At 41.7% G+C, this 21,828-nt stretch overlaps 1 protein-coding gene across 8 annotated transcripts in view; it reads right to left on the bottom strand.

Moving 5' to 3' along the window:
• Nucleotides 1-21,828, bottom strand: part of ARHGEF28 (Rho guanine nucleotide exchange factor 28) — a 130,344-nt gene that overhangs the window by 45,074 nt on the left and 63,442 nt on the right. For 6 of the 8 annotated variants that reach the window (XM_064437841.1, XM_064437842.1, XM_064437840.1 and 3 more), the window contains 4 exons: nt 7,501-7,631; nt 4,917-5,218; nt 2,299-2,443; nt 181-292 (listed from right to left, as the gene is read on the bottom strand). In XM_064437841.1, coding sequence (XP_064293911.1) covers nt 181-292; nt 2,299-2,443; nt 4,917-5,218; nt 7,501-7,631 — 690 coding nt within the window. Of the gene's footprint in view, nt 1-180; nt 293-2,298; nt 2,444-4,916; nt 5,219-7,500; nt 7,632-17,908; nt 18,248-21,828 lie in introns of those variants that run through there. The other 2 variants (XM_064437847.1, XM_064437845.1) reach the window with 1 other exon arrangement.

The following is a 21,828-nucleotide window of genomic DNA, read 5'->3' on the forward strand; positions in this document are numbered from 1 at the left end:
GCAGCAGATGGGAGAAGAGCAAGGCATGATGGTAGGGGTACCCAAAGGCAACCGAACCCTGCTTTCACGTGCAATGGTGAGGTCTGTGTACAAGTCAGGCCTGCGTAAAACTGTCAGCACTAGGTCTGAAGCCGGCAGGCATGATATGAGGCTGTGCAGGTACAAAGCCAGAGCACAGACCTTCATTTGAATCCCCAACTGCAAAGTCCTGAGGAATGCAAGGTCTTCCTAATAAACCTTTGGGCGAGGAGCAGGAATAGGAGCGCGACCGAATCCCAGACACTGTGCACTCCTACAAGAAATTGAAAAATGCATCAGCAACAGAAACAAAATAAATCAGTGACAGAATTTCTGAAAGCCAAGCAGCTGACCACATGCATACATTTTCTTGGTTTCATTAAAACTTTAAGTTGAAGTAGAATTTTTGACAGCTTCATCTGAATTTTTAAGAAGCCTGTCATACATCCACCATGATAAATTTTTACATATTACAGTGTCGTGGTTTAGCCCCAGTCAGCAATCAAGCATCACACAGCCATTTGCTCACTCCCCCCACCCCAGTGCGATAGGGGAGAGAATTGGAAGAGCCAAAGCAAGAAAACTCATGGGTTGAGATAAGACCAGTTTAATAACTAAAATAAAACAGTAATGGTAATAATGGTAGTAATGGTAATAATGATAATAATGGTAATAATGGTAATAATGGTAATAATGGTAATAATGATAATGATAATAATAATAATAATAATAATAATAATAATAATAATAATAATGGTAATATAATGAAAAGGAAAAGAACGAGAGAGCTAAATGAAACCCAGGGAAAGCGGGGAAAAAAAACCAAAAAACACAAGTGATGCAACCGCTCACCACCCGCCACCCGATGTTGCCAGTCCCTGAGCCATGATTGCTGCCCCCTGGCCAACTGCCCCCAGTTAATATACTGGGCATGACATCATATGATATGGAATACCCCTTTGACCAGTTTGGATCAGCTTTCTTGGCTGTGCCTCCTCCCCTCCCAACTTCTTGTGTACCCAGCAGAGCATGGGAAGCTAGAAAAGTCCTTGACTAGTGTGAGCACCACCTAGCAACAACTAAAACATCAGTGTGTTATCAATATTATTCTTATACTAAGTCCAAAACACAGCACTGTACCAGCTACTAGGAAGAAAATTAACTCTATCCCAGCTAAAACCATGACATACAGGAAATAATTTGTGGGTGCAAATTAGACTAAGAGACTAAGAGAAAGCTTACATTCTTCTCTAGTTTGGTGGCAAGCACCATCCAATGTTGTTGGCCATTATAACTGATGACCAAACTATCTTCTTTCTCCAAGGGAGCCATTAATCTTACTACTTTAATACCTCAAGAGCATTTCAGGTATACTAATGCCCTGCCTTGTAGTTATTGATGTAAGAGTTTCCAGAGACAAGGAGTTAGCCTACTTCTTTTTTCTCTCTGCATTTTTTTTTATTGTCCATGAAAAGATTTTCCAATCCCTATCATGTCAGTGATGAGGCTTGAAAGGAAACCCCCTGATTTTTGATACAACATTGGCATTTCAACAAAGCCTACTCCTAAACTGCTTGCTTTTTTTTTTTTTTTATTTTAAGTAGCCCTAACAGAATTCAGTGTTTGTGCTGGACTCTTTTTCCCTTCATATAATCATTTGCTAAAGGTCAGATAAAGCTCTACAGTGGCAAGAACTCTGTCTAATAAAAACATAAAGAATCCCTACAAACAAAAAACAACTCTATGTATGTGTCTGAAGATCTCAGAAGGGGCACCATGGTCAAATGAAAATTAATGTAGCCAGGATGCTTACAAAACAATAATGAAGAGGAGAGATTTGCACTGGTCAATGCACAAAACCCAGCCAAATTTCCCTGACTCTAGCAATTGTTTTAAAACCAGCAGCAGGCTGCTTTTATAGTTTACAAAGCTGTTACCCTTTCACATAACTACAGCTGGTTAAACATTTCCTCACTAAGTATATTTTGGCTAGAAAATGCTGATTCATTGAACCTGAGATATTCCCTTTGAAATGCGTCTTATAAATCATGCTTTTTTCAAAGCTGAAATGAATCTCTGATGGACCCTTCCCACTGCTGCTGCTGAGCCCAGCCACAACCAGGGAGCTCTGTGTCCACAACCCTGTGCGTGCTGCTCTCCTGAGGGACTAGCACTGCCAACTGGGAATTCATTTTTCCCCTTCAGATTCAGATGCTTCTCACATGTTTTCAGTCATTTAGTTAAAAAGAAAACAATGCTAACCCAGATAGTACCAAATACCTTGGGCTGCAGACTAGTAGGTAAGTCTAATCCATCTCTGCTACAAGCCATGGTCTCTGAAGAGCCAAGGGGAGGGTAGAGAATGTGAGATCTGTCCGAAACATCTCCACTTCCGCCATCTACTTCAAGGTCATCGAGGCTTGAACTGAAGCAAGCAACAAAGTCTTTAATCCCCATGAATTCTAGTAACAATCCATCTCAACCTTAATGCAACAAGCAAAGATACTGTTGTATACACTAATCAATGACAACCCAAACCACCATGATTGCGTCAGGTAAGTCATGCTCTGAGTCCCCTCTCAGGTTTGCAGTCACCTGGTCAACGTACTCGGTCACCCTGTACAGCACTCGTCTGACCCAACCTGGTGGATCTGCAGGTCAGACATTTATATCGCCCATGATCACGCAGACTCCCACCACAGTCAGCCACCTTTGCGGGGGGATGATTATCAGACCAATGTTCAGCATCTCCCTTAAAATGAAATGTTTTGTTCCACACATCTACCTGTCCCTCTATACAGATGATAGGGGGAACTGAGACAACTAGCTCAGATTTCAGTATTAAGATATGCGGCTATATATAGGGATATTTTGTGCACATGTGTATTTGAAAGATATGATATGGCCACTCACAGACGTCTTTTTTCTACATCTGTGACTTGATGGAGGATGGAAGAGAAAACTAACGGGAGAGATGAAGGAGGGTCTGAGACAGTTTATGAGATTCACTTCAAAAGATGTAAACTTAAAACACAGAGGACTACAAACAGACTGAAAACTCTCTTCTGCTCAATACTTCAAACACCTAGAGACTATTTGATTGGCAAGGGTTCCTGAGCAGGAGAGTGCAGTAAGGTTTCTCAGCAGTACCAGGGTCTCCCAGGATGGGTGCTGTTAGCTGCAAAAGCAAGTTCATAGTCTCTTCATCAGAGTGACTGGAAGGAATGTTTGACTGCTTGCAATAACATTCCAGCCTTGCAACATAAAACGTTAAATTATGTGTGGTATTACTAAATAGCCAGAGTTCTTACCAGGAATAGCACAACAATTCCTTCACACACCACTAAAATTCACTTTGTCAAAGGGCAAATCAATACTGTCCAAAACTACTTCCTTATTACACTTCTGGAGACCATCTTTCACAATGTTCCCTAGTAATAGCCCATGTGACACCTCAGAAACAAGTTATTTAACTGTATTATCAGTTACTGCCACATTTTAAACTTGGAAAAGCAATACGTCTATGCCAACAGACAAGCATACGTGTCTTACTGGGGGTAACCTACCCCAGGGGATTTTTCTGACATAAAAAGCTGGTTTAAAGATCTGCTAAGTAACTTGCTACATCACCTCAGATACTTCAAGGAAGGTGCTGCTGGAATTACATACTGATAGTCTTACTTTGCATGTAATATTTGGATCACTTATATTTGACATATTAAGGTCAATCACATCTCTCTGAAAATTCATATAAGCTCTTAAAGACCATATATAGGTACCCGACCTTGGTCTTAAAAAAGGTGGGAATATCTAAAATGTATAGGAGAAAAACATTTATGACAGAGAGGCAGAAGAAGAGTATTTACAGTAATCTGCATAATATCCCAGTAGCTAGCAAAAATAAAAGGTTTGGGAAATAACGACTCCTAGTCTGACATTTATTGTCTTATCTGTGTTGAAAGATTTCTCCTAAGTGGGACTTTACAGTTGTATAAGAAACTCAAAATTAAGGTAGAGAAATGCTGTTGCCCACTTTAATCAACAACGGACAGATGCTAGTGCTTCTTTACTGTTTTTACACAGATCTGATGCCCTACCTCCAACTATCCCAAACACTCTTGAAAGGTAGGAGAGAGATTCAAATTTCCTCCTGTACAAGAAGGAACTGATTTCATGTCTCTTCTATCCAGAGGAGCAATAAAGCCTTTTTATCAAGGAAGTATACTGATTGTTAAATACAAAAATTATAGTTTCATCTTTGAAGCTCTCTGCATTCCTGAAGCCAATCAGTTCCCAGCATAACCTAAAGTCATCTGGAGGAGGGTCCACAGACAACTGGCTCTGCTGGCAGCAAACCTTGTGTATCATCAAAAGAGCAGAAAACAGTCTGAACCTATCAGAAACATGACCTGTACTCTGCATTGTGTCTTCTGAGATTAAAAAAAATTCAGGAATAAGTTGGTTCTTCTACAGGCCAGTGCAAAGAATGGAAAGATTGCAAGAGAGTTAAACAGATTTTGGACTATTTTCTTAATGGAAAATATAACTGAGGAAAACTAGCGTGAAATTTTGGTTTCTGATAAAGAGGCCACAATGGACACTCTTACAGTGAACAGTTGATTCATTTTTTTAAAGAATGCATACAAGAAAAAAGGTACAAAACTATAAATTTGCATTAAAAATAAATTTATTTAGAAGACATCTTTTATTTTTTAAAAATGTCTTCAAAACTATTTTATGAAATCCAATCACTAAGATAATTTAAATATCAGTGATTGAAAATGGTGATTTTACCTCAGTAATACTACTTATTACTCCAGATTCTGCTTCATATTTTGAAATAAAAGGTTGTCATAAATAATCATTATTCTGGCCATATCATCAAGTCAAATCCATACCTTCTTTTTTTCATGTCAGCATAAAGTTGGTCCCGATCCTTAACAGATTCGTGGGTCTTGAATGGAAGGCATGAATCCACTTCATACGGATCAGAAGGTGAAACATTATGTCTTACACCTGCATTTTCTCCATTTTTCATTGGCCTTTGATTTCCTTCATTTGGATCATACATATATTGGTCATTCTCCTCAAGGGAGGGAGATGAAGAGCTCTTAGCCATCAGGATTGAGTTGGTGGGATTCAGACATGTTTCACTGCTGACACCATCTCCATGAATGTAGTTAGTCTTTAAATCTCCGGCCTGCAGAGAAAAAAACGAATGCTGGTAAGAGGCAGTAACAAGATATGTTGTCAGGGAAAAAGCACCAGAGTAGTTTGCCATTTTATTTATGGTTATACATTTTGCCTTTTTCTTCCCTCTATTACTTTTTACAGTACCATGAAATGAAGGCAGGTTATATGGCTAAGAGATTCTAGACCTTGCATTACTTTTTTCCATAGAGTAGCAATGAATTGGTATTTGCAAGTCTAATGGATTTCTCACTCATGTTTATACCTTTTGTTAAACATATCAATTCATATATTTATAGCTTTTATTTAAAAATATCATTGAGTCAAGCAAAAAATATGCATAATACATTAGTGTGGGAGACATATGGAGGAGAATTCAAACATTATGCAATTTTATTTAGAAGAATCAGCCTACACATCATGCACTTTTAATTTTCCAGCACCGATTTCCTAAGCTTTGATATAAACATGCATGACCTGGAACAGAGGTTGTCCAGGGGAGGAAGGGAAAGGAATCTTTTTTTTTTACCATTAAGCAATTATGGGCATGAAGCACCCCTCCTCTTGCACAAAGACAGGAATGGAGTTGGGAACTATGTTGTCTTAGGTACAGGGATCAGAATTTAGACTCTGGTAAGAAATTATTCTTTGTGCAACCAAGGTTGAATTCTCCTGTTGATTCTGCAGAAGTTATTAAAATACAGTTTATTGTCAGTCTTTTAGTTAGGTGTCATCTATTTAGATGCTGAATAATACTGAAAAGTCACACAGCCTGTAAAAACACTCAACCTCCAAAAAGCACCCATATAAAAGCAAGAAGAAAGGAAGGATTGCAAGAATCTCCAAACCCCTGGTCTTTTAGACTGCTGACTTCCTCGTCTTCAGCCCCACCTGAGATGTGTTTTCACCCTCATCCTAATGATGTTTCTTGTAGTAAAAGACAGAAAGAACTGCTGGCATTTTTACAGCAGCCAATATTTACATTCACAGATATGGTGCACACAAGTCTGGAATTACTTCTGGTGCACTGGGCAGATGAGATACATGAAGGTAAAATGCTTCTCCCAGGTCTTAGGCAGCTCTTCCATCCTTCAAAGTTATTCCTTCCCTGGCAGGGCAGCATTTGCCCTCGGCACCAGAGGGACCTCCTCCAGCAGCCACTCTGGCTCCTGCTGTGTGGCGCTTAAGGAACAATTTGGCCCCAGTCAGCAATTTCACAAAGCTGAATGTGGCTATATATTAATCAAATCCAAGCTGAAGGACCCCCCAGCTATACACTCAAGTAACACCTGCATCTGTAATGGAGCTGCACTTCTGCAGCTCTGTTCTTCCAACTTGTATATTGTTAAAATCAAAGGTTCACACATTTCATATGTAGTCCCCTGCCAGTTGCTCACTCTCAGTAACCTTAGGTGCATTTTGAACATGCTGGCCTCTTACTGAAATTTCCATCTCAGCTGTCACAATGAACTGGATCTGCAGTGAATGCAGTGGCTGAAGTGTTTCAGGGAATTTTAGGGAAAAAAAAAAAAAAAGGAAAAAAATCACACTTGCAAAATCTCAGCCTTCTTCTAACATTATGATCTGATCACTTCTTACTCCTATATTCCAACCTTCACCCTACGGAAAGCCCACAAGAGTTGGACTAGTCCCCCCGCCCAAGTTATGACATTTGGGGGAGCGATTTAGGGATTTCAGGTGCAACATGGTGATGCAAAATATAATTTCTTCTGAACACTCTGGCTCATCCCCACTTCTGGTGACAAGTAAATCAATAACACAAATACTAAGTCAGGATCTCCAGTATCAGAATGCTCTGTGCCAGTTGTAGGACATCAATTTCACCTTCTCAGCAATATCTTATTTTTGTTGAGCCTATAAGCTTATAATTAACCTGAAATTAGCCAGCATCAGCAAATTCATCTCTTTTGTGAATATACATAGAATTCAGAACATCTGAAGTGCACATTAGCAAGTTACACTGTGTTAATATTTCTTAGAAAGAAGTAAATAACATCCAGCTCACAAACACTCAGAAAAGACAGTAAGAGCTGCCTTAGAGTTCTCCTTAAGGCCAAGGAGAATAATTCCTATCATCAATTCAATCTGTTACAAGAGACCTCATAAATGGGTTCCTCTGAGAAGAGTAAGGTATTATTGGTTTTATTTTAGAGCTTTACAGATTGACAACACAGCATTACTGACAGATCCAGAAGATCCTGCTATGACACAAATAAGTTACTTTAACAGAAGATAATGAAAAATTTGCCAAAAGTTCAAGCATAAGCTTACTTGGTCTACAACCATGCAGTTTGCATATACTTCATCACCTCCACTCAGCATGGCAGAAAGTCTGGTTGCAGCTAAGAAAGTAGGTGGAGCTTTGAGTTTTCTGAGAAGATCAAGGGTAGAGTGTCTCTGCTCTGGAAAAAAGACATTGTGGAAAATATGTCATTAAATCTCAAACCGTTTTCTTTTCATGTATATATACTGTCATAAAAATAGCAAAGTTAAGCATTAAGCACCAAATCTTAAGATTACAAATTGAGTAATATTTGTGTGGCCTCTCAAAAATCTGCCCATTTTGTAATTGGCTAATACTTGCTATACCACAGAATCACACAGAATCACAGGTTGGAAGGGACCTCAGGGATCATCTAGTCCAACCTTTCTAGGAAGAGCACAGGCTAGACAAGATGGCCCAGCACCCTGTCCAGACGACTCTTGAAAGTGTCCAACGTGGCCGAGTCGACCACTTCCCTGGGGAGATTATGCCAATGGGTGACTGTCCTCACTGTGAAAAATTTCCCTCTCGTGACCAATCGGAATCTCCCCAAGAGCAACTTGTGTCCATTCCCCCTTGCCCTCTCCATGTGACTCCGTGTAAAAAGGGAGTCTCCATCTTCTTTGTAGCTACCCCTTAAGTACTGGTACATGGTGATGAGATCCCCTCTGAGCCCCCTTTTCTCAAGGCTGAACAAACCCAGTTTTCTCAGCCTATCCTCGTATGGCAGCTTCCCAGTCCTTTGATCATCTTGGTGGCCCTTCTCAGGACCCCTTCCAGCCTGTCCACATCCTTTTTGTATAGCAGGGACCAGAACTGCACACAGTACTCCAGGTGTGGCCTGACAAGCGCTGAGCAGAGCGGGATGACGACTTCTTTCTCTCTGCTGGAGATGCCCTTGTTGATGCAACCCAGCATCCTGTTGGCCTTCTTGGCCGCAGCAGCACACTGTTCGCTCATGTTGAGCCTCCTGTCCACCAGGACCCCCAGGTCCCTTTCCACAGAGCTGCTCTCCAGCCAGGTGGATCCCAGGCTGTGCTGCACTCCTGGGTTATGTTTTCCCAGGTGCAAGACCTTACACTTTTCCTTGTTGAAATTCATAAGGTTCTTGCTGGCCCACTCTTCCAGCCTATGCAGATCTTCCTGCACAGCAGCTCTCCCTTCTGGAGTGTCTACTTCCCCACTCATCTTGGTGTCATCAGCAAACTTCATCAGGCTACACTTGATCCCATTATTCAGATCACTTATGAAGATGTTGAATAACACTGGGCCCAATATGGATCCCTGGGGGACCCCACTTGTGACAGGTCGCCACAAGAAGCCTGTAGGTGACAAGACTCTAAAAGGTAGCACAGAATCATTCATATAACTTAAAAATAAGTGTTCCAGTATCTTTACAGCTAAGGCTGTTAGCAAAACCTTCTACTTTCCACTTAAGCTAGAACTTTGTAGAGATCTGTGGTTGCAGAAGTACCTAGGATAAGATTTATGGGCTGGGATGAAATATGCATGATTCTGGCCTATACATTAAACACCTAACATCTGATGCATTATATGAACAGAATACTGTTCAATTACATTCAAATAATGATTCTCCTAAAGCACTCTACCTACTAGGAGCAACAAAAATACTAATCTTAAACCAATAAAGCAGATTGTTTTTCTTAAAACAAAAAACAGCAACAAAATTCTAAGAGGGATATAAATAAAATACCACTGATAGTGCCTTTACAGGGTGACAGCAATCAATCAAGATTTGACCCACAAACAAGATGTTTGGGATTAAAACAGCATCTGATCTGCTTTTGGTACTGAAATGAGAAATTATCTGCTTCACCAGAAATCATTAACAGAAGTTCAGAGTTCAATTTTCAATAGTGTGTTCATGAACACAAATATTATAAAAAGCTGCATGGGCTGACTATTTTACAGCTTTGAGCAGTAGAAAACCTAACCAAGTGCTACAGAAACACTGTCAGTCTGTCCTGCAGGCCCACTTCTCTTAAAGCTGCTTGTAAGTATGAAAAGCATGCACCAGTCCAGCATTTGAGCTGCTAGTCAAGGCCTCATATTATCTTCTGATTGTACAAGGAGCAAAATTTGACAAAGTGGAAACCAGTCTTGTTCTAGGCTGTGTGAAAACAGGCTAAAAAAAAATCACAGTTGTAATGTAATTTTCCTTATTTTAAGATGCTGTAAGTCAAGCATTGCCATTGGACATGAACTGAGATAGACTAGCATAAGAATGATATGATAGAGAAAGTATCATACCCAGCAAAATATCCGAAATCAAAACTCTCAATAAACTCCAGTTATTGAAAATTATGAAAAGAAGTCCTTCTTAGTCTGTATCAGAAATCTATTTTCTACAAAAATGGAAAGCAAAAGGCACCACTAAAGACCTTCCCCAGGCTATATTCCTAAAGCAGCGTAACTGCTTTTGGAAGATCACAGAATCATATAGCATGGTTTGGGTTGGAAGGGAACTTCAAAGACCATCTAGTCCAATCCCCCTCTAGTCCAACCCCCCTGCCATGGGCAGGGTCATCTTTCACTAGATCAGGTTGCTCAAAGCCTCATGCAAGCTGCCTATGGCCATCAGATTGCAAGAAAAGTTGCAATGAAGAAATAGGACTGGATTAGAAACTACACTTGTCAAGGTCTAGGGTATTTGTTCCTTTGGAAAAAAAAAAAGTGTCCAAGACCACTGCCAAAACTGCAATGCTACACCACAGCTTTTATTTAAGATGCTATCTCATAAAGCCCAAGCACAGTAAGCTCTATACTTAGAGAAAGCTGGAAATTCCCATTTAGAAATGGCACACTATGAATTACTTGGTTTCTAGTCCTGGCAGGCCTTGTGGGATCTCATACCATTAAACAATCCTTGCTTCTCCTTCATGCAAGAATTTTAACATGATTTTAGTGACTGCCATCTTGCAAATTGCTAAAGCTACAAACCATATCCTTATGTCTGCCAAGGTCCACAAGCCCTTGTCTATAAATAGTATAAAAGCATTGTTTTCTACAGCAGTTCAGACGACTTTGGTAGCTAAAATCATATGAAAATGTGATTTGGCAAAACTGGCATTACTTTCTAGTGGCAAGTAAAGCTTTCCAAGAGCTGGTCTTAAACCAACAACCAGGAAGAAAAAAACAGTCAGGTTCTCCACTGCTTCTGGCATGCTTATTACCTTCCCCAGCACGCACTCCCTCTTGTATATTAACCCACTGGGTGGTATTTGGCTCCAGTGCTAGGCTGCAAAGGTTCAATACCCCTGAAAACCAGCACAGGTGCTAGGGATTCCCAAATCACAGTGCAAATCCAAGCCTATGGAGACAGTTTCTTGACTTCAGCAACAGTCCCCACTACTGAGGTGTCTACAGACAGTTAATGGACTGTGCTATGAACTACACATCCCGAGCCAGAAACAACAAAATCCCCGTATTAGTCACATTTTTATTTATATAGCAACTTCTAATACCACATTTTACATTATTTTAAAATTCTGTAAGAGAGTAATAACCTCAGTAACAACTTCTGAAGAAAGTTGCTGCAAATACAACAAGATATACCAGAATAAGTTATCTGCAGTACTCTCCATCAGTAAATCTTTATTGATTATCACTGATAAATGCCATGTTTTTCTGTCATTACTCTAGTCACTCTGTTGATAAAGATGAGATGACTAAATAAATATTCACTGGCAGTTTAAATGAACAGACAAAAGGTACCAGGTTATTTTGGTTATCATGTTGCAATATGGCCTCACTGTACTTCCCTACTCCCACTCCTCCCTGCAATTTCAAACACACGCGAAGCGATGACTACATCAAACTAACTTTGTAACAAGAGAAGTATTTCAAGACTTCAATGAATGCAGGGGAGAGCATTATTAATTACACATTGACTGTGCTAGTAACTTATTTCCACCAGACATGCCCACATAGTTTAAAAAGTGACAAAACCATTGCGAATGTCCACATCACATACTGCATTCCTACAGCCCCACTAATCACCTCCTGCCTGTCTGGCTGGCTACAAGTCATCTCAGTCTTACAGGGACCATCCACAGGCCTTCCTCCAGGTTAACAGGGCAGCAGGGAATAGCTCAATGCACTGGGTACCAGTAGTAATACGCAGGAAGGCTGTTCTGGCCTGAACGATGAGGAGTATTGTCTCAAAAATCAACCCTACCCATTCAAAGCTTTTATTCTCACTGCAGATCACAGAATCATAAAGGTTGGAAAATATCTCAAAGGTCAAGTCCAGCCATCCACCCAACACCACCAGGCCCCTAAACTATGTCCCAAAGTGCAACATCTACACATTTTTTGAACACCTCCAAAGACGGTGACCCCACCACCTCTCTGGGAAGCCTGTTCCAGTGTCTGACCACTCCTTCAGTAAAGACATTTTTCCATATATCCAATCTAAACGTCCCCTGATGCAACTTGAGGACATTTCCTCTTGTCCTACCAGTAGTAACTTGGGAGAAGAGACCAACACCCACCTCACTACAACCTCCTTTCAGGTAGTTGAAGAGAGCAATAAGGTCTCCCCTCAGATGACTCTTCTCCACACTAAACAACCCCAGCTCCCTCAGCCTCTCCTCATAAGACCTGCTCTCCAGATCCTTCACCAGCTTCACTGCCCTTCTCTGGACACACTCCACCACCTCAATGTCTTTCTTGTCGTGACGAGCACAAAACTGAACACAGTACTCAAGGTGCAGCCTCACCAGTGCCGAGTACAGGGGCACCATCACTTCCCTACTCCTGCTGGCCACACTATTCCTGATACAAGCCAGGATGCCACTGGCCTTCTTGGTCACCTGGGCACACTGCTGGCTCATGATCACCCGGTTGTCAACCAACACCCCCAGGTCCTTCTCTGCTGGGCAGCTCTCCAGCCACTCTTCCCCAAGCCTGTAGCATTGCATGGGGTTGTTGTGACCCAAGTGCAGGACCCGGCACTTGGCCTTGTTTAACCTCATACAATTGGATTCAGCCCATTGATCCAGCCTGTCCAGGTCCCTCTGCAGAGCCTTCCTACCCTCAAGCAAATCAACACTCCTGCCCAGCTTGGTGTCACCTGCAGACTTACTGAGGGTGCACTCAATCCCCTCATCCAGATGATTGATAAAGATATTAAACAAGACTGGCCCCAACACTGAGCCCTGGGGAACACCGCTCGTGACTGGCCACCAGCTGGATTTGACTCCATTCACCACCACTCTCTGGGTTTGGCCACTCAGCCAGTTTTTTACCCAGCGCAGGGTGCACCTGCCTAAGCCGTGGGCCGCCAGCTTCTCTAGGAGGATGCTGTGGGTGACAGTGTCAAAGGCTTTACTAAAGTCCAGGTAGACAACATCCATCCAAGCCTTTCCCTCATCCACTAGATGGGTCACCCTGTCACAGAAGGAGATCAGGCTGGTCAGGCAGCACCTGCCTTTCATGAACCCATGCTGACAGTACCAAGGTCAATCTGAGAGGCCTGTAGTTCCCCAGATCCTCTTTCCGGCTCTGCTTGTAGATGGGCATCACATCCGCAAACCTCCAGTCATCCGGGACTTCTATTAACCAGGACTGCTGAAAAATGATGGAGAGTGGCTTGGCACACTCCTCTGCCAGCTCCCTCAGTTCTCTTGTGTGGATCTCATCTGGCCCCATAGACTTGTGAGTGTCCAGGTGGCTCAGCAGGTCCTAAACGGCTTCCTCCTGGATTATGTGGGGTTTGTTCTGTCCTCTGTGCCTGCCTTCCAGCTCAGGGGGCTGACTACCCTGGGGATAAGTGGTCTGACTTAAAGACTGAGGTAAACAAGGCATTAAGTTCCTCATCCTTGGTGGCAATATTCCCCCCTGCATCCAATAAAGGATGGAGATTCTTTTTGGCAAAACTTCAGCACAACTTATGGAAAGACAGATAAGACTGCCTGGGCAAAATGGTACTTCATGTGAGATTGAAGGTGTCTCAAAGAGTTTTAGTTCTGAAAGGTGTCAGTGATGGATTTCAAGATGCTTACTAAGATAAAAATGACCCTAATATGACACAGCTTAGTTGCTCTTGTACTGAAACAATCCAGCACATACACCTCACCAAGCTCATCCTCCCGCCAGAGCTAATACTCTCTGGCTGTATACTGGCCGTGGCCACAGAAGAAGAATAAAATAAAGGCATGCCTCCTTTAGCAAAGCCTGTGGCTCTTTGCCATCTGCCTGGTAAACAGTCAAGAAAGATGTATGCGTTATTTAGACATAGGTGAACAAAAGCCATAGTGCTGGGAAGGATCATCTCCAAACATGGATAAAAGAAAAGACCCTGACCAATGAGTAACTAGGTACAAGTTGTCTACATCTTCTGCCATGTTGTCATCAAAGTCATACACCAAAGGCTGCATATTTTATGAGGCACAAAAGCTTATAAAAATATTTTTTAAACCCCCATGATCATCATAGCAATAATTCAAAACATGCTTTATGTTGGCATAAGAAAATGTATAGCCCTGAATGACCTGTGTTGGAAAATGGCAAGACCATAACACTGACTGTTTTACCACAAAAATCAAAACTTAAATCATTCTATGAGAGAGGACACAGCAAAAGAGAAGTGAAATACATCAATGTAACCAAGCCACAAGCCAGGAAAGAAATTACAAATTCCCTTCTCAAGTTATAATAAATAGTTTTCAGACAACTCATCACATTTACCCCCAGCAATCTGAGCAGGGGTTAATGTATAACTGGAAGTAACAGAGTTATGAAGTCAGTGAAAAACCCAGTATGCTAGTTTTGGCTGGAATAGAGCTAATTTTCTTCACAGTAGCTGGTACAGGGCTATGTTCTGGATTTGTGCTGAAAACAGCATTGATAATACAGAGACGTTTTAATTATTGCTGAGCCGCGCTTACACAGAGTCAAGGCCTTTTCTGCTCCTCACCCCACCCCACCAGTGAGGAGGCTGGGGGTGCACAAGAAGCTGGGAGGGGGCACAGCCGGGACAGCTGACCCCAACTGACCAAATGGATACCCCATACCGTATGACGTCATGCTCAGCATATAGAGCTGGGGGAAGAACAAGGAAAAGGGGGGACATTCAGGGTAATGGCATTTTTCTTCCCAAGTAACCATCATGCATGATGGAGCCCTGCTTTCCTGGAAATGGCTGAACGCCTGCCTGCCCATGGAAAGCAGTGAATGAATTCCTTGTTTTTCTTTGTTTGTGTGCATGGCTTTTGCTTTTTCTATTAAACTCTCTTATCTCAGCCCACAAGTTTTCTCACTTCTACTCTTCTGAATCTCTCCCTCATCCCACTGTGGGGGGAGTGAGTGAGCAGCAGTGTGGTGCCTAGTTGCCAGCCGGGGTTAAACCACAACAAGCAGACAGCTAAGCACATTGGTCATGCAGTACTGCAGAAATACTCCTCTACATCCAGAAGTGGTCAGCTGAATTTGGAGAAAGAAGTCCACATGCTCCTGGCGAGGGGCTGACCAAAGTAACATGAACATCTGTGGATGTGGACCTTACAACCAGTTTCAATGAGCGAATCTGTATCCCTAATTCAGGTGTCTTAGTGCTTCATGCAGACAGTGCAACTACTTATGACTACTTATGACAGTAAAATTAAGTACGTAAGAACAGCATTACATGGAGTGTAAAGCAAAGTAGGCTTCAAATTGCCATTGTCATAAAGACAAACACTTAACTGTTCTACATGTATGGAGTGGAAACAAAAGCACTGCGCTTCCTATATACTGCATGAAAAGCACCAGGCATCCGGCTGCAATAAATCATACCATCATGTTCAAGATGCGGTCCTAAAGTAGCCACTAAGAACACTGAAGATAAAGGCACTTGTCAATCATTTGTCACCTAAACATAGGATGCAAGAAAGTGTCCCTTTCTAACATGGGATTCACAGCCTTGACCTCCCTCCCTGAAGCAGGCACCTTACCTACTATACAAATGAATACACAAGCAGAAATAAGTTGGTGACTCATTTTACACAACAGCACAATAGATAAAGTACTTTCCCAAGATACAGGATACTCTGTTTCAGTTCCCACTTCTCCTAAAGTGGACTCGGAGCACAACTCTCACCTCCCAGCACAGTGGGATAGACTTGTCTGAGACAGATATTCTCAGCACACCTGAAGGTTGTTGAAGCCTCCAAAAAGGTTCTGAGAGCCACTGCCGCTGAACAGGTGGGGCTATGCAGCACTAGGGGAGGGGAGAAGAGACTTGTCTTATGTCCATTTCACATTAAATATCAAAATAAATACCATTAGGGATCTTGCAACAAGGAACAAAACTTAGACCCCCTCCTCAGCTCAATCACTAAGACACAGTCATGTTCACTTCTCCGTTAAGCCTAATTAACCTTTAATTATGCCATGCACATGCAGCCCCAGCAGGAGGGAGGGAATCTGCAATGCATGGTCCCAAACGTGCAGAGGCTGCGCTTGGGTCCTGCAGGCCCCTGGGAGTTCAGGGAGAGGGTAGGGACTCTACCACCCAGCCTGAGAGGTCCCCGAACAGGGACAAAAGCTGACCTTGGGGCACTTTAAGAGAACTTAAAATCTGAAAACACTGATGCATACAGTGCAAAGTGGGGTATGAGACTTTCTGCTTTGGGCTTTCCCACTGGAGGTCTGCACAGCTCCCAGGGGGAACAACCCCAGACCAGGAAACCAACAGCCTGCTGGTTTGGAGGGAAAAGTTGGTGGCTGACATTTCATTGCCCAGATCAGCTGGAGTACCCAGTGCAGGAACACAACAATGACTTCATGACTTTCAGGGTGGGGAGGAAGAATCCCGCACTGCTTCCTGCCTGGCACTACAGGTCTCTTATTCACCAAGACCTGAAATCCTGCATGAGGGAAATGCAGCTGTCGGGTATGTGCCCCACACCTGTGTGCCAGGATCAACGGGCCATGTTCAGATACTACCAGAAAAAAACATAGATGATGAGTGTAGATCATGAGCATGCTGCCCCCTTGCAGAGGCACTTCTCCTACCCTGTGGGCAGCCAGGATTTCAACTCCCCAAGCACAAGTGAACCCTTGGACTTCACCACTAAAACATGCACATGGAGCCAAAAGCACCTTCTTGCTCCAACAACCCCACATATATGGTCACCTGTGCATACAAGCCACATGAGTTGGTATACTATTAACAAGGATGGGAAACAAGATGTAATACCATAACACGCAAACACCAGATCTGTATACAGTGCTTTACAACGGGTGAAGTATTGAAAAAAAAAAAAAAGAAAGGCTGTCTAAACGTAAAATAAATAACAACAAAAGTGGCATGGAAGATGGATGCACAGCCACAGCACTTAGAGATAAAACAAGTCCTTATAAGACATAGAAAGAACACACACCATGCAACTTGCGACCTATTTCATCTTCTTTGCAAATTGCATGTGCATCCATGCACACTGCAGAAACTCCTGTGTACTTGGGAAATAGCGGATTTCCCCATGAATAAAAGTAAAAAGTTCAGAAAATGTTTATCATATTAAAATGTGCATTCTGTACACATTTTTCACTCTAAAACTAGGTCAAACTCTCAGTCTGTGTAAACGTGATTCTCCTGGCTCATTGACTTCAATGACACTGATAGATCTTACTTCTCTTGTTTCATTTTTTCCCTTTCTGAAACACAAAAAAGCTATTTTATGGAACAAAGCACAAACTACATTTTTTGCTATTCTTTCTCTTCATTTATTTGCTTTTAAATGTAGTAAAAATTTATCTTTCCTCATTAAAGCTTTCAGTGATAATTCTTCCTAATGTAAACTTGCTGGTCATTGCCTTTCAAGCTCCTTAAAACCCCCTTTATCATACTGACAACATTTATAATGCTTACCTCCCAAAGACTTCTCCACAAAGGAGGACAATGTCTAACCTTGCAAAGACAGTAACTGACCTTGCCACCGAACAGAGTAACTGATCCTTTTGCTTTTTTTAAAATAGAAAGCAAAATATTTCCCTCTTCATTCTGTAAGACTTCTGTACATAATTTTAAAAAATTCCTGTTAGCTGTTGAGGCATATTTGAATTACCAAATTCTCCCTAAATGAAAACAACTGCAACCAGCAGAGCTTTCTGCAGCCGCTGCCGTGCAGCTGCCAGGGTGTCAGAACTGCTCAGTGAGAGCTACACATGCAACCAGAAGGAAAAAAAAGCTGTAAGAGAGTAAAAATCAATTTTAAAGAACAGCACAAAACATGGAGAAAACACTTTCTTCTTAACAAATTCCAACACCATTATCTACAAAAGCACAGACTTTTGATAGAAAGAAAATCTGCCTCATACAAGGTGTTTATAGCCATCTGTACACAACCAGACAATGAAAAGGAGGCAGAGCTATTAAGCAAGATTCATTTAAAAGAAGAGAGCTTTTTCTACCTGGTTTGGATGCCCTTCTTCGAATCCTCATTTTAGGTAAGGAAGGCCAAGAGTAATTAAAAGGTGAATCAGAGTCTGAATCCATTTTTGTGCTAAATAAACAGAGAGCAGATTCCCAAAGTTGTACTTTGTTGTTCTCAATAGCAAGTCAAGTCTAAGAGTGATGTAAAATAAAGGAATGGACAAAGAAGGATCAAATTGCCCACTAAACACAGGGGAGGGAGAAGCTGTAAATGTTTGCTCTCTTCAGGCGTCCAGGCATGTAGACAGATCAGGCTGAAAATATTAAGGCAGAAGCAAGGAGGTTAAAGAATGAGAGCTTCAAGTGGAGCTGTTGCATCGTGGTCCAGATTTGAAAGGTCACTGTGTGCCAGTGAATCATTAACTCACCTTTCCATTTTGATGTAAATGAAAACAATAGGAGCCAAGTAAGGAATGAGAAAATATGTCTCAAAAGTAAACAAACTATCGCAAGCTTTTTCAGACCTTTCTTTCCAAGTTAAAAGTGGGGTTTACAAGGGCTCTCAAATTAAGGACAGGAAAAATGCTGGAATTAAAAAAGCCAAAGATTAACAGTGAGCTAAGAGTACAAATCAATCTGCTGGACCCTGTATTACTGCAGAGTAATACCCCTCCTCTCAGAGTTTACAACTTTGGCAGACCTTGGGACGTGGCACCCGGGAAAGCACTGATAACCCACTCAAAATCTGTTGCTCCCATCCTTCTAGCTCAAATGAGTTTAAAGCTTAAGTGTTATAAAGAAAGATTGCACTGTCATTAGAAGAGCTCTCTTTCCAATAATACTCAGTCTGAATAGTATTTTCTCCTTCACACAGTCACCAAGTTAGACAGTGAATCATAAGGATTTTGTAGAGCTGGCACCTTTACAGCTCTGGTCTAACCTCACAGCAATGCACAATACAGCTAGTGACTAATTTACAACAAATCCTCCATTCTTATACAGTCTCCCTGAACAACTCGTAGGCAATTAGTATTCAGTAGGAACTCATTATCCCTTCCCCCAACACTTTACACTACACAAACCACATTTTTTTAAACAGGCTCAAATGTGGCTATACAAGAGCTAATAAAAAAATAACATGTCCACTGTTTCTTTACCAACTCCACCAAACGTTTCTTTTAGTTACTCCACAATGTATGTGTTTTTGTATTCCACATAAAGGAGGGGAAGGAATGTGGATCAGCTTAAATGTCAGTTTTTGGAAGATGATGACATTTGAGCTTGTTAACATTCCTTACTTCACTTCAATTATTTTTCAGGCTGCTGAGGTCTGCAGTGCTACTTCTGTATTATGTTTCAAGTGATTCCTCAATCCACATTTCAGTCAGAGATAACAATGTATTTGTTGATAGAAAATAATGCAATTCAAATGCAAATTTAATTCAAAAGCCCGTAGAAAAATACCTATCAGATTTTCAGGGATAAAATAATTATTATACAAGCACTTCATAAAGTGCGCAAATGATATAAAACACAGTTGAAACACATCATTGTTCTGCCTTTCCCTTAACTGAAGTTCTACCAGCTTTGTTAGGCCTGAAAAGAAAAATTCACCCCAGACCCTGGAAGCCTTAGACTTTCACTTTAAATATTAGACACTCTCATAGACTTTGTTTGATTTATATACATAATTATCAGCCCCAGGGAATTACAACAGACAATGGATGACTGAAAATACAGAGAGGATATAAATCCATGCTTTAAGCATCCACTTCAAAATATCTCTGCTCCCTGGAATGTCAGGTTCAAATTGCACTGATAAATCCCCTCAGCATACAGGAATGCAGGCACTAACATACACCTTCCTGCCTGCACCCCATGCAGGGCACTCACCTGCCTCCCATCGTAGCCTCAGTTTGAGAGAAAATGAAAGGATGGAGCATATTTGATGGACAACTTGTTTGCTTAGGAAATGTCTTCCCAACTGCTCCAATACAAAAGATTTCCCCTCTACACAGCAATTTTCCCTACCCAAGTGTGTTCTCTTGTTCATTGCATGTATTTAACACCAACTGGAATAAAAGTCTTAATTTCAGATGTGTACAAAAGGCAGCGCTCCACAGACGAACAGCAGTTTACATTTAGAAAGAGCATTTTACACTGGCTTTAAAATTTCTCATTTTTTTATTTTAGCAATTATTCCTTTGTTCTACATTATGTGAAACAGTAAATTTTGCTTACTTCTGTGATATCTCCATTTGTGCATCTTTTCTCTAAATTGGCCAATTCTGGATTTTTTCACTTATATGTTCAACCAAAATACACTTACACACTCCCATTGGTCTTCCTGGACTTATGTTTAGTCCAGGGAGGGATAACTAGAACCGTACAAAACACTCATGATGTGGAAATGCAGCCGGTGTATTTAATGGCATTAAAATATTTTACATGCCAAGACATTTAGTTTACTGAATGACCTCTGTACGCTGCATAAATGTTTTCACTGACAGCTCAGTTATTGCCTGCCCCCTCCCTTAAACTAGCTGCATTCATGTAGAACCTTCTAATACAAATGAGTAATTAGGGATTGTTAAATAATTTTTCAACAGCAGCCCTATTGCATAACACTCGGAGAACCCAGCTACTAAATTTCTGCTGTGATAAAAACCTGAACATCTACTCCTGCCGTTTATCTTCTGTTTCTTGGCCAAGTTCTTAGGCTTTCACCCACTTACTGCAATCTCCCCTGAATAGGTTCTTGCACGGGAATTTGTCAATGGCAGTCTGAAAGCACAGATAAATTATCAACCTTAACTCCTATTTCTGAAGGGTTAATTGAAAATCCCTCACGTTACTTGCTCTGTTTGGGCCTTGTGAAAGATTTTTTTTTTTCTAGTTTGTAAAACTCCTTTATGCAGCCATGAAAGATCAAATGCCGCTTTTTGCCACAAAGAAGGGCTTTGCCTTACAGTCTTTGGCTAAAAATATTTTTCTTCCCCATTCTTGCACTTTGTGGGATGATCCAACCCACTTTTCACCTGCCACTCTCTTTCCAAAGGGGTGGCATTTGCATGCAGCTGGCAGCTTATAAGATAAAAGGTGCTTTCTAGCTGGAAAATATTAACCTTACTTTCCACTGAAAAAATGTTTTCAATTATGTATGCCAAGGTAGAGATGTGAAGATAAAGAACAAATGGGGTTTTTTGTGTGCATTACCTAAGGCTAATGCTTTTGATAAATAATGTAATGCCTTAAATTCTTTCACCCAATGCTTGCCAAAACACATCTGTATGATATAAATGTTTTTCAGAGATATTACAGTCTATTGTCTATTGTCTGAGCGTGCCTGCAGCTCGTGGCAAGACAGAAGGAAGCAGAGGAATGTCACCAGCATCTGCAGTCTCCCTGGAATGGCACTGTTGCCTCCCTGGCACACTCAGAGGACAGTCCTGTGGCACCGAGCAGGTGGGCTCCCTCTCCCCAAACACTGCTAAACTATGGGCTGGCAGATCTCTCTCTCAGGCAGACCAGGAGACAACCCCTCTGGGCCCAGTGTCCCCTCCCCCGATGGAGTAGGGATGTACATGGGATGGAGAGTGGGGCTACCAACTCCAGAAACAGGGCTGGAGAGGGTTGCTGTTGGACACAGGTGAGATGAGAGCTGCTTGAACAACAGCTCCACCAAAAATGCCCTGCCCGGTGTGCTCTGGGCAGTCTCTCCTGGCATTAGAGATTAAGTTCATTCCCCCTCAGCTTGGTTCTGCCCCAGGACCAGAAGAGTCTGCATTCTTTTTCCAAAGCTGTGGAGAAGGCTCTGGCAAGGAAGGATGGTGTAGAAAGGGCTAGGTGATTTTCTCCACCAGCCTCTGTGACCCACAGGCACATGTGGCTTTCCTACCTTCTTCACTCCACTGTTTTTATTAATTAGAGCACATCTTCCCACAGAGAGGACCAGCCA

This window comes from Phalacrocorax carbo, chromosome Z (genome assembly GCF_963921805.1).
Source record: "Phalacrocorax carbo chromosome Z, bPhaCar2.1, whole genome shotgun sequence".
Lineage (NCBI taxonomy): Eukaryota > Metazoa > Chordata > Aves > Suliformes > Phalacrocoracidae > Phalacrocorax > Phalacrocorax carbo.